The sequence below is a fragment of the Mustela lutreola genome, chromosome 14 (assembly GCF_030435805.1).
Source record: "Mustela lutreola isolate mMusLut2 chromosome 14, mMusLut2.pri, whole genome shotgun sequence".
Taxonomy (NCBI): Eukaryota; Metazoa; Chordata; class Mammalia; order Carnivora; family Mustelidae; genus Mustela; species Mustela lutreola.
The window spans coordinates 73274419-73289395 of record NC_081303.1 but is presented as its reverse complement, the minus strand read 5'-3'; the positions used below and the strand labels follow the sequence as shown (position 1 = coordinate 73289395).

Genomic DNA, 14977 nt, shown 5'->3' with positions numbered 1-14977 from the left:
GAAGTCAGGACGATGTCTGCCGGCTGCCAGCGTCCGGCTTGGCTGCCACAGGCTGAAGCAGGTGGGGTCTGGAACAGGAAGTCAGGCGACGGCAGAGGCTGGGGTCAGGCTGTCTGCTCAGCGGGGTGCCGGGCTCCCGGGCTGCCCCATCTTTCTGCTCCACCTTCCTGGGCACCGGGTCTTGTCCTTCTGCTTCGTCCTCATGGTCCCGGACGGCTTTGTCCGCAGACACCAGCCCACACGGAAGATGGCCAACGAGAGAAGGACGAAGGCCAAAGTCTCTGTTGTCGTGAGTTTCTGTCTCTGCAGGACTGAAGACCCTTCCTCCCGTCCAGCACAGGTCACCTACCTCGGGGTCATAGGAAAGACCTGACCCCAGCCCTGAGCTCTCCAGGTGTCTGCAGGGGAAGCTGTGCGAGCAGCGCCCCCTGGTGGAAGGGGCCGCAGCGACAGCCGCCTGCACCCAGGGCTCCCAGCCCCACCCTGCTGGGCCAGGGCGGGGCAGGTCTTTCCTGGACACTTGAAGGGAGGACCGCAGGCCCTGCCGCAGGCCCTGCCCCAGGCGCAGGTCAGCTCTGCTCCGGCCAGAGTCGGGCCTGAGAAAGGCTGTTCAGGAGCCGAGTTCTATCCCGGTGCCCCAGGGCAAGCCTTTCCTGTTTTCTCAGCTGTCCAGCAGGTCAATTCTGAGGCCCTTCTGGCTCAGGCATCCCAAAATTCTAGGTCAGGATGGACCCATCCGGGGTCCCTGTTACCTCTATGACCTCCATCTCCTACCGATCTTGCCTGGACACTTTGGCCACACTGACCTCCTGCTCCCGGAACAGTCCAGGCAGGTCCCAGGTGAGGGTCACTCCATGGGACGTCACCTGTGCCAGGAAAGCGATTTCCCTAGATGTCTGCAGTCACTCCTCACCTCCTTCCAGTCTCTTCTCCAAAATCCCCTTCGTGGGGAACCTGTTCTGACCTCCTGGTGTAACCGGAAACCACACTGCCGGGTGCTGAGCCCCCACCCTGCTCTGTCATCCAGAGCCCTGCTCGCCGTATGGACTGTGGTTCCCGTGAGGAGGGGAGGAAGGCAGAGCGGTTGCTGGGTGCACTCGCACGTGTGCATGTGTGTGTGCGTGTGTGTGAGCGCCGGGGTGGCTCACAGTAGGAGCTTCTACACTGTTTGTGGAAGAAACGAGGCCACCATTGGGGAGGGTCTGGGTCGGGGGCTGACAGGTCCCCCTAAACACTCACACTCGGTACATGGACCATACAGGGGTTCAGGAAAAGGTGCTCTTGGCCCAGGAGTTGCCCCGTGGGGACAGTGATAAGGGTAGAGGGCTCGTGGGGAGAACGCAGCACAGCTCTGCCGCTGTCACTCAGCGTGTCCACACTCGGGCCCAACTGACCCTCATCAGTGATTCTGGTGGGATCCAGGGACGTCAGCTGTGAGAGACGCTCCTCAACACGGGGTGGGGGGCTGAGGTCAGATGAATATGGAAACGTGACAACCACATCCCTCCTGCGATGTTCACCGCCCCGACTCCAGGGCAACATCAGTTTTATCTTTTACTCTGAGATTCACAACATGTATGATCATGGGGTTCAGGTTCCTTCTTCCTTTTTTGGAGCAAAGTTCCTTTGGAGCTCCTGCTCCGTCAGCACGAGCCATCACCTACTCTGGGAAATGTCCACTAGAAGAGGAAGCTGAACCCTGAGCCCAGCACCCACCCTTTGAGGCCCCTGCCAGCCTGCAGCGGGTCCTGGGTCTGGGCCTGCTGGGGCAGGGGTGAGGCAGGTGCTCACTGGGGTCGGTGGGGGGTGGGAGCAGCAGCCATCTCTGGCAGGACCTCTGGAACCAGGCGGTGGGAGATTGGGGAGCAGAGCTCAAGCAGGCGGGGCTCTGAGCCGGGACTGGGTCTAGATCACCTTCCCGGGTTGAGACCAGACAGGCCTGAGGCCCTTTGTCTGCGGTGATGCCCGTGGGAGGAATCCTAGGTTGCTTCGGGTGCGGTCAGTTACCCACATCGGGGCTTAGTGTCCAGAGGAGAGTTGTCCCAGGTCCACCCCAAAGCTTCTGGAAGCAGAGTCGTCCCCCCATCCAGCAAACGTCCTTCTGCACCCACACCTGAAGGGCCCGTGGGACGCCTGAGGACACAAGAGGGAACATGTGTCCTTGGTCTCAGGGGCCTGGATTTCCTACGGAGACCCCAGAATGCCCCCCAGCAGGACTGGGACGCACAGTCAGGGAGGAGGAGGTGTTGGTCCTGCGCGTGCTGTCCACGTTCATGATGCCCACGGGGCCTGGGACACCTGCTCCGTGAAGACATGAGCCTCAGCGCCCTGCACACAGCAGGTGCTCAATAAATGTGCATGGCCTGAAAGATGCCGGGAGCACCTGCTCTGGGAATCATGGAGACCAGATGTCCCAGGCCCACAGGGTGTGTTCAGACCCACAGAGAGAATTGTTACAACAGCAGAGTGTGACCTCTGCTTTAGGATACGGGTCCAACTACTTCAAGGTCCAAATTCAGCAACACCCTGTACAGCCATCATTATAGATTCTCCCCAGATCGGGGTGGGGGCCCTGCTCTGTGGCTCAGACCTTGGGAAGCAGGTCCCCCGAGATCTGTCCACCCTGCAGAGTGGGGACCGGGACCTGCCTCCCCTCCTCACTCGATCCACAGCCAGGGCGCCCAGGAAGAGAAAGGGGGGACAAGCTGTGGGATCCTTCCCGTGCTGGGGTGGGCCGAGGCCAGCTCTCACGGGTCTGGAGAATCAGGGGCAGATTCTGACCCCAGGACAGCATCTCAGGGCGGGAGGAGTTCTTCCATCCCTGTGTTGGAAGGTCTTGGCGACATCTGGGGTCCCATGGCTCTCAGTGTCACCGTCGGGGAGGATCCCAGGTCTGAGCCAGGACAGAGCCACTGTGCCAAATGGTGATGGTGGCAAGGGCAGGGCTCTGCTCCCACACCAGCCCCAGGTGGGGCGCCTCCTCCCTCTCCGGTTTTTCTCGGCTCGCTGTGTTTGACACCAGGCCAGGGGGATCCCACGGGAGCTCAGACCCCCAGCCCTGGCTGCAAGGTCGGGACACACATCCCTCAGTCATCCCATATTTGGTCCAGCGCCCGCGGAAGTAGTGCATTTCTTGTTCCTCACCTCCCCACCCGATGGCCACAATGAGGTCACTCATTCCCTAGGGTTCATGGGTTGGTTTCTGGGGAGGGGGGAAGAATCCAGTGTCCACGTCGGCAATGACGTGATTCACACTGATGTGTCCTCACTGGACGTGGGCTTCAGGCTCTTGTGTGGAAAACCTGACTGCGCCGGGTGAGGGAGGGCATTTCTCCCTCAGGGGCTACCTGTCCCCAAGATCACTTCTGCTTCTCTGAGAGCAAATGAGGGGAAGGGAGAGGCAGGAGGGGTGCCCCTGGGAGCTTGGTCTAGTAGGAACTCGAGCACGTTCCTGATGCACGACATCTCTCCGCCAGGGGCATTCTGGAGTCTCCGGGAGCACGGGTGAGCTCACCGGCCCCACTCAGGCCCAGAGACTTGCCCAGTGACTCCTTCAAGTTCCCTGTCCCCACTGTGCTGAGAGCTGGGGGCTTGGGGCCATCCAGCCCTGTGTCCTGGGACAGGCAGGAAGGCGTGAGGAAGAGAGATCAAGCCTCACCGTGACTGGTCCAAGAGCCTGAGCTCCCCCGGCCACAGATGGAGTCCCTGTATCTCCAGGAGGGTGTGCAGCCTGAAGCCCAAGGTCAGCACAGAAGCCACACTGCCCAGCACGTGTCCTCGGTTTCAAGGTCACCAGCGTTCTGCCCACCAGAGAGCTGTGTCCAGACAGGTTGGAAGTTTCCAGAACAGTTCGAGTATGGGAGAACAACCTCCCCCTCCCTGCGCGGGGCTGGAGGTCTGTCCTCTGTGTGACTCAGCCAGTGCAAGGGGTGGATGTGGTCAGCAAATAGCCACCGTGGACCCCAGGGGCTGCAGAGTTATAACCATAGGCCTCGTGTCCTCTGCCTGCGGGTGTGAGACAGGAGAGAGGCTGCCCTGGGTCAGGCCTGGCCTCCCTCCCCCTCAGTGTGGCTTCTCAAGGTCTGGGAGGGACTCGGGGCTAAAAAGACCAGAGGCCTAGGAGGCCTGAGACCTGGGCCTGACTCTGCCCTGTCCTGGGGTCCAGACCGGGGGCTCATCAAATCACCTATGGGTCCTGACTTTGCTCATCTGTGACATGGACGGTAACCCTGAGCCCCACTGTCCCCCAAAGAGAACGAGCTTGGGAACCACAGAGACCTGGACACACAGAGGACTGGTGACCTGGGCTGTCTTGCTGCACAGGGCAGCGGGAGGGGACAGAGATCAGTGTCTGCAGGTATAGAAAGTCCGGGGGCTGCCCCAGCATGGAGTGTGTCCAGGCTGACCCTCCGGGGTCCCGGACAGCAGCTGCTGGGGTCTCCTTCCTGGGCCCAGGGCCCCACCCGAGGGTGGGGTTTGCACAAGCAAAGAGTTCTTCCCCTGAGAGGGCTCACCCAGGGCTAGAGCGATGGGACAGGGGCACAGCCGACTTGGTCCCCGTCACCCTGAAGGGAGGAGCTGCCCAGATCTGGACTCTATCTGAGGAGTCTCTGCCCACAAGGCTCAGGGACGGCCCAGGGAAGGGCTCTCCCATCACAGGGTGGGAGCGGGGAAACAGGCAGTGCCGAGGGCTCTCTGGGCTGAGGGGCACAGAGCAGTTCTGGGGAGCCCAGACTGGATGAGGTGATCGCTGGAGGCCACACACTGGGATAGGACAGCGGCGGTGACACGGGCTTTCTCAGAGTTCCTTGTTGGGAGTGAAGCCCTTGACTCTTGCTCTGCTGGGTGATCTCTGGAGGGAGGACCAAACCCTTAGGACTCGGGTCTCACATCCATAAAATGGGTTCAACAGCCAACAGGCTGACCACCTAGAGTGCGGGGCCCTGGGCCAGTCCTGGGGATCTAGCCTGAGGATCGGAGGGTCTGAGAAGCTAAGGGAGAGCCCAGTGGGCAGGGAAAGAGGCACTGGCCTGGGGTTAGTGATGGAGCTGCTCCCCTGGGGCCCACAGGAGACCAGGGTTCTTGACTTTATGGAAACCCATCTGGGAAGAGGAGGCCTGGCCTGACCCTCCGTACGTGGCTGTGAGTCTGAGGCCGCTGAGCCTGTGGCCAGAGGCGCGTGTCCCTCTCCAGCCCTGCCTGTGTGGGAGCCTGGCCCAGGCCTGGCAGAGCCTCACAGGGAAGGGGGCTGTGGGGCCACTCCTGTGGGGGTGGGCTTGGTCCTGTGTGGGGCAGGGCCCGCCCTAGGCTGCAGACAGAGCCCTGAGGACCAGCAGTGGGGACGTGCCCTGTGTGCTCTGGGGTGAGGGGGTGACACTTCCCAGGAGGCTTTGTTCTCGGGCTCCTAGCTTCTCACTGTGACACCTGACAGTGAGGTTCCCAGAACATCAGACAGGAGATGCGACTCGTGAGATGGTGTAAAGACAGTGGACAGGCCCAAAGCAGGAGAGGCCCCGTGTCCTTGGCTCTAGGAGGGGACTCTGTGCCTGGCCACGGCTGACACTGGCAAACAGAGTGGCCAGGGGTGAGTGGGAGCCCAGGGACAGAGGTCAGGGGTTCTAGGGGTGCAGGTTGGGTACGGGAGACCACCAGCTGGTTGTGAGCACAGGGACCGGGTCTCTCGGTTCCGGGACTCCTAGAGGGGGGCTGTTCCCACACTTACTGTACAGTTATCTCCTGAGGCCCCTGCGGGTGCTGAGCTAACATCAGAGATGGGAGTGGGTTACTCTAGGCTGGACAGTGAGGTCGCAGGACTAACAGCCCCGCCCCTGGGGTGCGGAGAAGCCTAAGGGCTCTTGTGAGTGAAGAAGCTTTCCTCCTCCTCTGACGTCTATATTCTGGATGTTTCCTTGAAGCAGAATCGGTCCACGCTGAGCCAGCAGGGAAGGAGCTGGCCATGCTCACCTGCTCAGAAGACCCCCACCTGTGCGGGGCCTCCTGGCTCCTGCGATTCACCAGCCTCCTCCTCAGTGAGTGGCCCGGGCCCCCCGGGAGGGAGGCCGCCGGGCGGGCAGGGAGGCAGGAGCTCCCGGGCTGGCTGGGGTCTGTGCTGAAGAACCAGACGGAGCAGCTCCGTGAGGACGGAGCACACGCGGTGCGCTGGGTCAGAGCCCCGGGGTGGACAGAGGGAACAAAGGGAGCTTTGGGCTGAGGCCAGGCTGGGAACCCCGACCCGGCTGCCTGGCAGCATGAAGGGAATCCCTTTCCCTCAACCCAGGGCGGTGAGACTGGGAGACCCCGGAGCCTCGTGGGGGAGAGGATGGAGGAGACACAGGAGTGGCTCTGGGGACCCGGGGTGGGGACGGACATCCCCCCCTGCCGTGCACAGGGGACCGGCAGCCTTGGCAGCTGCCGTGTGCAGGAGGGGCCGACCCAGAGCCCCTGTCTGAGCTGGAGGGGCTGCGCTAGTCTGGCTCCTTGGCAAGATGAGGCCCCGAGTCCAGTGACATTCTGTTTGCAAGGGAAGGACAGGAGCCCCCAGCATTGCAGGGTCCGCGCCCACCTGCCGTGTGTAGGGGTGAGCCCGGAACGGGAGACTGCTGACCTCTGATCTGGGTGGGGGTACCTGGGGGGCATCAGGGGGCCTCAAAATGGAACTCAAAAAAGTCATCTTCTCAGAAACCTGAAATTCCAGTTATTCCTTCATCGGAGTCCAGGTGCTTCTGCGGAACACGTTAAATAAGAACTAGGAGAAAACACTGAGATCCTCGGAGCTGAATCCTGAGGAGGGCAGGGCAGGCTGTTACGGTCTGTCATTATTGGTTCGAGGGAAACACCCCTCCCTGGGCCGCAGGGATTCTAGGACGTTTCTGGAATCAGAGGACATTGGCAAACAGGGTCTTTCCTCATCAGACCATGAGGCGGGCACGGCGCGGGGACCACGGTAACAAGGTGCCGTCCTGTCTGCGTGTGGGCTTCCTCCACTGTCCCTGTTGTACTGAGCCGGAGACCCACGGAAGTTACACAGTGTCGTCCATAAAGGTCGCGGCGGGACGACTGAGAAAGACAGCGAGGAAGGGACGGAGGGAACCGAGGAAGGAGAACGGAGAAAGGGACAAAAGTTTGCGCTGAAGGTGGCAAGTCACGTTCCATCTGATTTACATAAACTCGGACTCTCTAGCTCACAGCCACCCGCCCCTGACCTTCTGCCCCTCCTTGGGGTCAGCACCTTCTGCAGATCTGAGCACTGTCGGGTCTTCCTCCTGTCCTGAGTGGGCTTCCAGCTTCTGGGCCGCTCCTCCCCCGCAGCCTGAGGGCTGAGCCTCCTCTGTCCCGGGTTCCCCCCTTTCCAGCAGGCGCCGGTTAACCCGCAGGCAGCCCCGCGTCCCCGCCCTGCCAAAGCCCACTGAGTACTTGAGTCCCCTCTCCCAGGACAGTAGCTGGGGGGTGAGACTCCAGGTCTTCTCAGATACCACAGACCAGACCGCAGTGCTGGGAGGGAGGAGCCCTGGGCAGGGCAGGGGAGGCCAGGGGTGGGGCTGCAGGGGGTGGGGAGGGCAGGATGGTTGGTGTAGCTTCCCACTGGGGAGGTAATGGGCAGGAGGAGAGGGAGGCCGGCTGCAGGTCTGGCTCTGCCTTGTGTGACCTAGACCAGTCCCCTCCTGCCCTTGAGCGAGCAACTCCTCTGTGAAAGGTCCCCTTGAAGGCCCTCCAGCTGTGACATCCTGGATTGGGGGGGGTCTCCCCCTGGACAGGACTGTCCTGTGGTTTCTCCGAGGCCTCTCCTCCATGTCTCCCTCCTGTCTGTCCTCATCGTGTGTCCTGACGGGGACGGACAGCCGGGGAGTCTGCTTGGGCCCCGTCAGAACCCAGAGCCCAGGACCACCTGTGGTCACCTCCTCCGCCCTCCACGGGGGGAGGCATGCATCTTCGAGGCTCCCTGCAGTCCTCAGGCTTCCACTGTCTCTGTCTCTGCTCCTGAGCAGGTGTGCACCCCGGTGTGCATGGCCCGCTCCGGACAGTGAGCTGCCTTGGCCGAGGTTGTGGGGGTCGGGGGACGGAGCAGCTGCTCAGGAACAGCCTGACCGGAGCCACGCAGCAGCTGCCCATGATCGGCAGAAACGTCAGCGTCCGTGTCCCTGTCCCCTGGGGTGGACTCCTCTGACCCACGCTGGAGGCACGGAGAGCGACAGTGTGGGCTCAGGATTCCTGGGGAGCAGCCTGTGGGCAGGTGCCGCCCTGGGAGCAGATCTGCTGTCCCTCGGGGAGCCCTTGTTGGAACAAGGGCGGCTTCTCTGACTCGGGGCTGGCGTCCTGTGTGCACCACACTCTGCGTATTTGCGCACGAGATGGGCCGTGGCCGTGGACTGGGTGGGGACACGGGTGTGACGGACACTGTCGTTCTGTGCATTAATTCATGAGGAACTGCCAGGCTCATTCACAGGAGGAATGTTCCTTAGATATAATGGGACATAATGTTCTCATCAGTCTGGCGAAGGGCAGAAAGCTTGATCACCGTGTGCCGGTGGGAACCTCAGCATTATTGCGGGGAGAGCCGCCGGGGTCGCTCTCAGGAGGCGATGAGCAGGGTCTGTCCGAGGCTGAGATGGAGCTGCCTTTGGCCGATTAGACCCCCCATGTGTCATCCCAGTGTCTGCACAGCCATGCGTGCTGTCCACACAGAAGCCCTGTCCTGCGGGCCGGCGCGGCGAGCTCACCAGGCGCTCACCAGGCGCTCACCGTCTCCGTCACATTTTCTCGTCCCTGGCAGTGGGCCCGGCCGGGTGGCGAGTGCGGCCACAAGCACGAGCCGAGATCCCGCTATTTCTAGACGGCGAGAGATACCTCCAGGGGCGATTCCACAGTCTGTGTCTCTGCTGTGGCCCCTGTGGCAGGTATCAGGGCAGGGAGTCTTGCCCGCAGACCCTCCCTCAGTCTGGGGAGCTCCCCTGTCCTCAGACCCGGGGCTCCTGGACGTGTCAGGGACAGCATCCCAGCGTTGCTGAGCCTGACTGCGGGCCTGCTCTGGAAGGGGACAGGGCGCCACCTCCGTCAGCGCCGTGGTCACCTGTGGGGGGGTCACCTGCCGCCCCTCGGTGCCTGGACACACACCAGGTGTGGGCTCGCAGCTCGTGCAGGTCAGGACCCAGAGGACTACGGCTGGGTCCTCAGGTCCACTGAGACGGACATTAGGTCTGGGCTGGGGCTGCAGGGACCTCAAGGGTCACCCAGGAGGCTGGGCGTCCAGGCGCCCGCAGGCGTACTTCCTGTGGATGCGGGACAGAGGCCTCACCCGCCCTGGGTGTTGGCCAGAGGCTGTCTTCCTTCCCTCCCTGTGGGGGTCTCTCCACGGGGCTGCCCACAATACCGTGGCGGGCTTCGTCACAGAGAGCAGGAGACAGGGTCACAGTAAGATGGGGTCACACTCCTGTCGGACCTGCTGTCCCTGAGGGCCGTCCATCACGTTAGTGGCACTCTGCTCCTTAGAGGGGAGTCCCCGTAAGTGGCCCCCTCCAGGACAGCTCACACGGCCTGTGGGCACGAGGGGTCTCTGCAGCCCTGTGAGAACCTGCCTCCTGCGGAAATGCACTCGCTGTGGCCCCCGAAATGTGTTCGTGCTTCAGAATCTAGATCTCCTGACATTCGTCCTCTCGCTGTCAGGGGTCAGGACACTGCAGGTGAGCAAGTTCCCGTGACCTGCTCAAGGGGACGCTCCCCTGGGACCAGGAGGGATTCCAGCCTCGCCTCAAATTCATGGCATCTCCTGCCTTCCCAGTCAAGGGGGCACACGGGATGGATTTCAGGAAGTTGGGTTCTAGGGTTTCCTCCTTTATTCCTAATGAGAACCACCGTTTTCTGCGTCCTATGCCCTAGGTGTCTGCAGCGCTGTGACCCAGAGTCCTGGAGCCCATGGGTCTGCCCTGGACGATTCTGGAAACACTGTTACTCTGAAGGGGACTCAAGGAGCTTCTGTGCTGTTCCTAGTGATCAGAAATCCAGAATTACCTCCAGAATCTGAGTTAGAGAAGATGTCTTGGGGCGTCGTATCCAGATCCAATTACATAGTTATGCTGTATGTGTTTCCTGGGAGAGATGTTCCAGAATGGGTCAACTTCCAGGAGAAGTTCGAGAAGAGGGTCCATGTGCTCAATGCAACGACCCTGAGGATTGACAACCTGACCCTTGAGGACAGTGGGCTGTACCGGGCTCGAGTGTCCTATATGAGAGGAAGACAGTATGACCAGGATTTCCACCTGACAGTCTACGGTACGTGGCGGCCCCTCCCCCAGCCCCACAGCTGACCCCCTTCCTCTGTCCCCAGGAGTGTCCATGCGCCCCGCTTGCAGGATTCCTTCCAGACCGCAGCCTTCGGACTCGATCTTCTCCCCAGAAATCCGATGCTGTGAGGTCAGCACAAGTGCAGGCAGAGCTGAGACTCACACCAGGGACGAGTCACGTCTGTGCTTCAGGAGGGAACACGGAATGGGGAGAAACGGGGATTTGGCCGGAACACTCATTGTCCCCGTAGGACTCAGGGTCCTTGGTGGGACTCTTACTGTCTTGTGCTGCTGTAACAGGTGACAGCACCTCAGTGGCTGACCACACCCCCCCTGGGGTCCTCAAGGGCTGTAGGATGGGAGTCAGACCCCAGAGCCTCTGCCATGAGGTCTAGGAGTCTGCAGGGAGGCTCCGGGGAGAATCCACTTCTGCTCCTGTCCCCCCTTCTAGGGGCATCCGCACCCCCTGGATCGTGGTCCCTTCTTCCCCCTTCCCAGGTGGCACTGGTGGGGTGAGTCCCTGACACCGTGTCCCTCCCACCTCCTCTGCTGCCTCCTCCCACTTGTGAGGACCCTGTGATCACATGGGGCGTGTCCAGGGAATCCAGACCATCTCTAGTTTAGGATCAGCAGTTCCCAGCCTCAGTTCCCCTTTGCCCGGGAACTTACGACACCTATGGTCTCTGAGGGTCAGCACGTGGTCATGGTTGGGGGAGACTCGTCACCTAGCAGGATCTGGAATCCTGCGTGTGGTTTTTCCCACCCTGTCCCCTCGTCCTTCTCAGTCCAGCCCGAGTCAGCTCACTCACGGACTGCACGGTCCCCCTCTGAACCTCCACGGATGGAGGAGAAGTTCACAGGGTAACTTCCTCAGACCCTCAGGGAGCAGCTGTCTCTGTGTGCACCCCTCCCCCCTGCACAGGGAGACGTCCTGCCCCAGAGAGAGTGGCCTTCGCAGACTCAGGTCCCTGAGATCCCCAAGACTGACTGTCAGTCTGTCCATTGTCTTCCCGTGTGGACTCCAAGTTCAGGGCATCTTGCAACCACACTTAGGAAGGCCATTCCTAGTGACTCCCACCACAGTCTCTCCTGGTGGGAGTCCGGGCTGATCTCTGGGCTTCCAGAGCTGGCCAAGAACCGTCTGTACCATGGGCTCTGCCGTCCCGGGAACCATCTGAACAGGAGAAGTAGGGCTGGGTTCTGGACCAGGAAAATCCTTTTCCAACTTCTCTTTCTTCTACGTGACACCTCAATCTCTTAGAATTGATTGGCTATGGGTAGGCGACTACAGTATCTTTTTGTCCTGGGAGAATTTTAAGACTTGCTCAGTCTAGTGAAATCACATAGAGCTGAACTCAGTGGCTCCTTCCTTAATGATCCTGCTGTATATTTCGGTCAATTTCCTGTGACCCGTAAAATGCAATCAGTGTCCTAATGGGAGGAAGCCAGAGCTTCAGGGAGAATCCGCAGGAGGAAGCAGGAGCTGTGATGTTCTACACTCACCTGAGACTCTGTCCTCTTGTCCCTCCCAACCCAGAGCCTGTGCCCCTTCCCCAGATCCAGGCCATGGATCTGTCCCTCACACCAGGCTGGTGCAACATCACCATGGAGTGTAACACCACAGGAACCAGGGAGGACCTGACTGTGTCCTGGGACAGCGAGGGTCTCCCCAGGGAGCTGGAGCAGAGACCGACCCCAGGACCAGTGCCCAACCCCTGGACCCTGGCTGTGACCCTGCCCCTGAGCCGGCCCAGCCCCAGCCTCACCTGTGTGGTCAGCAACCAGGCGGACCAGAGAACTGCCACCCTGGACCTTGGGGACATCTGTGGTCGTGGTGAGTGCATCTGCTGGAGGGGAGGGACTCTCCCGCAGCTCAGGGAACCCAGGGCGAGGGTTCTCAACTTCTGTCTCCCATGTTTATGTCACCCCTTGCCACATGGTCGCCTCATCCAGGACTCTGGCAGGAACATCCAACCTGCTTCTGTCCTTTGGGGTCCCTCCCGTGCTGCTCTCCAGCTCTCACTCCTGCTGGTCCAGGTGGCAGCCAGCAGGTACCTCTCCCCGACCTCATCCATCATCCTGAGTGTGTCTAGGGTGGCTTTCAGGAAAAGCGAGTTGGGGGTGTCCATGGTCTGTGCCTTCTGAGGGTCTGGGCCAGTGACTCCCTGTAGAATTCAGGGCTCGCAGATCCTCTGCCCATTTCTGGTCATGTCACACCCAGCTGCTTGCCTGCACTCCCGATGTGTCCCGCTCTCCTCGGCTGCCAGCCTATGCTCAGGCCCCTCCCTCTGCCCTCAGCTCTTCCAAGTCAGGAGTCCCCCACTCCCCACTTATTCCCATCCAGGGACCCCCTCCCTGCAGCTGGCTCCGGGGGCCTGTGACCCAGGCAGTCCCACAGGGCTGCGTGCTGGGGGCAGTCCCAGTATGAAGAGACTTTGCACAGGGGCTCCTCAGCCTCAGTGCCTCAGGGCCCTGGAGGAGCTGCTGCTGTCCTGCCCTCACACCTCATCTCCTCTAAGGAGTGGTCAGTGGCCCCGCCCTGGAAGCTGATGCTCTGGCCTTTGATTAGTGTCCTGTGCAGCCTGACTCTCTGGAGGGCAGTGGCCATGTCTGCTGCTCCTTGGAATGCCTGTCCCAGCCTTGGCCTCAGGCCCTTTGCTCACAGTTAGTGGGTCCCTGAATGAATGAATGAATGACTTGGTTCCTCTTGAGCCACCTCTCTCTCCACCCCCTCCTCCACCAGCTGGTGGACCTGCTGCCTCAGTATCCCTGATCCCAGAGGAATCTCATGCCTCACGGAACCACTGTGCCCTCTGGAAAGAGGCTCCTGCCTCCCTCTCATCCTCCCACCCAGGTCCTCCTGCCTGGTCCCTCTCTGGCCGGCCCCAGTGGGTGCCAGTAGCTCCCAGGGCTGGTCAGTTGTCACAGCTATACTTGGTCATGGGTCTCCTTCCTGGGATGCCTCACCCACCCTGAATATGCAGCAATCTCCTACTCCTCCCTCAAGACCAGGCTTGCCCATCACCTCCTCCAGGAGGCCCTCCCTGATGACCTGGGTACAAGGTATAAGCTCTAGTGCCCTGGGATGGCTCTGGCTGGCTGCCTCTGGCATGTGTCAGCCTTCCCCCTGCTGAGAGGCTCCTCAAGGGCGGGCACCATGTCCCCGGCCCCAAGCAGGAGCTCAGGAACGGGCTGAGTGAGAGCCCTGCCATGCTCCTCCCTCTCGAGCTTCTGACCAGGTCCCTTCAGAGTCTCCATGTGCCTGGCAATGGGCATCCTCAGTTCTCTGTTGCCTCAACCTTCCTCACTCTTTGTGCGATGGAAACAGATCTACATGGACCATCTCTTGTTGCTCTCCTGCGTGACATCCTGGGGACTATTGTGGTCATATTGATGATCCTTGAAGCGGGACTATACCTTTGGATGAGACGTGGGAAGAAGAAGTTGGAGTCTGGGACAGGCAGGTTGCACTTTCCTCCCTGTACCCAGACACCACCTTCCCCTGCTGGACTCTGGGCTTCTTTCTTTCTTTCTTTCTTTGTCAGAGAGAGCGAGAAAGCACAAGCAGGCAGAGTGGGAGGCAGGCTCGCTGCTGAGCAGGGAGCCCGATGTGGGACTCGATCTCAGGACTCTGGAATCATGACCTGAGCCGAAGGCAGAGGATTAACCGACTGAGTCACCCAGGTGTCCCTGGGCTTCTTTTCTCCTGCATTTTGCTCCTCGGGGAATGTCCCTGCAGGCGCTGGCTGGTGTGGCTGTGGCTGTGGCCATGGGGTCATGGAGGGGGAAGGTACAGGCTTCCAGCCTGAGACTCAACCTCCATCTGTGTGTGACTCAGGGGCAGGATTGCAGGAGGAGCCCAGGGACCCGGATGGTGGCATCCACTATGCAGATCAGACCTATCATGAGTCTGGAGACCGCAGAGACAAGGTGAGGCCGGGGGAGGAGGCAGTTCTCCCAAGTCCCTCTGTGCCTGTGGATCCCAGTCACCTGCTGGTTCTGTCCTCGATTGCTGTGTGCGCTTTCCCATAATGCAGGATCAACTAAGAAAACTCTTCTGGGATCCCGTGAAGCGTTGGGCACTGTGGGAGGTCATGTCAGCAGCTCTGGGTCTGTGTGAGTCTCTTTGGGTTCTCTGCGCCCCTTATGCTATCCTCTGTCTGCACTGCAGGGTAGGGGAGAACCACATCTAGAAGAGGAGAACTCTCTCACTACTGTCTACAGTGAGGTCCACAGGCCAGGCCACGCCATGACCGCGTTTTAATGGGAAGAAGCAGGAGAATCCCACCCCGGGGACACCTGTCTCGTGAGCATGACGCCCGCAGCTCTGGTCCTGCCTCTTACCCCTCTGACAGCTCTGAGCAGGGACTGGATGGATCCAGCACTTATTTCTGGGCTAAATCCTTGTGCACAAGCTCCCCGTGAGACACCCACAGTGGTAGATCAGGGGAAACTGAGTAAATAAATAAAACTGAGTAAATAAACTCTCCAAGACTGTAGAGTTCCTGCTTTCCTGATTTCTTTTGCCAAAGAGAGCAGATAGAGCCTGTGTGAGGAACGGCCTCTCCTCTCCCTCTCCCCTTTCTCAGCTGCTCCCTGTGCAGCTCACAAATGCAGCTCGCGCTCATGGGGGTCCTTCGTTTCCGTGTCATTTCTCCCTCACGAGCCTGCAGGCAGCCTGAGGGCGGAAGCTTCCCCTT

The 14977-nt window shown here is 60.6% G+C and overlaps 1 protein-coding gene across 7 annotated transcripts; it reads left to right on the top strand.

Annotated features, from left to right (window-relative positions):
* Positions 1 to 73: 73 nt before the first annotated feature.
* LOC131814848 (SLAM family member 9-like) lies at positions 74 to 14776 on the top strand. Of its 7 annotated transcripts, XM_059146235.1 has the most exons (7): positions 74 to 840; positions 3477 to 3895; positions 5919 to 6029; positions 9874 to 10266; positions 11815 to 12111; positions 14116 to 14207; positions 14449 to 14776. In XM_059146235.1, exons 2-7 carry the CDS (start codon positions 3697 to 3699, stop codon positions 14539 to 14541), a joined length of 1185 nt encoding a protein of 394 aa, XP_059002218.1. In that variant the 5' UTR covers positions 74 to 840; positions 3477 to 3696; the 3' UTR covers positions 14542 to 14776. The 7 variants fall into 7 exon arrangements, with proteins under 7 accessions (XP_059002218.1, XP_059002222.1, XP_059002216.1 ...); XM_059146239.1 differs by lacking the exon at positions 14116 to 14207; XM_059146233.1 differs by lacking the exons at positions 14116 to 14207; positions 14449 to 14776 and adding an exon at positions 13606 to 14069.
* Positions 14777 to 14977: the final 201 nt, after the last annotated feature.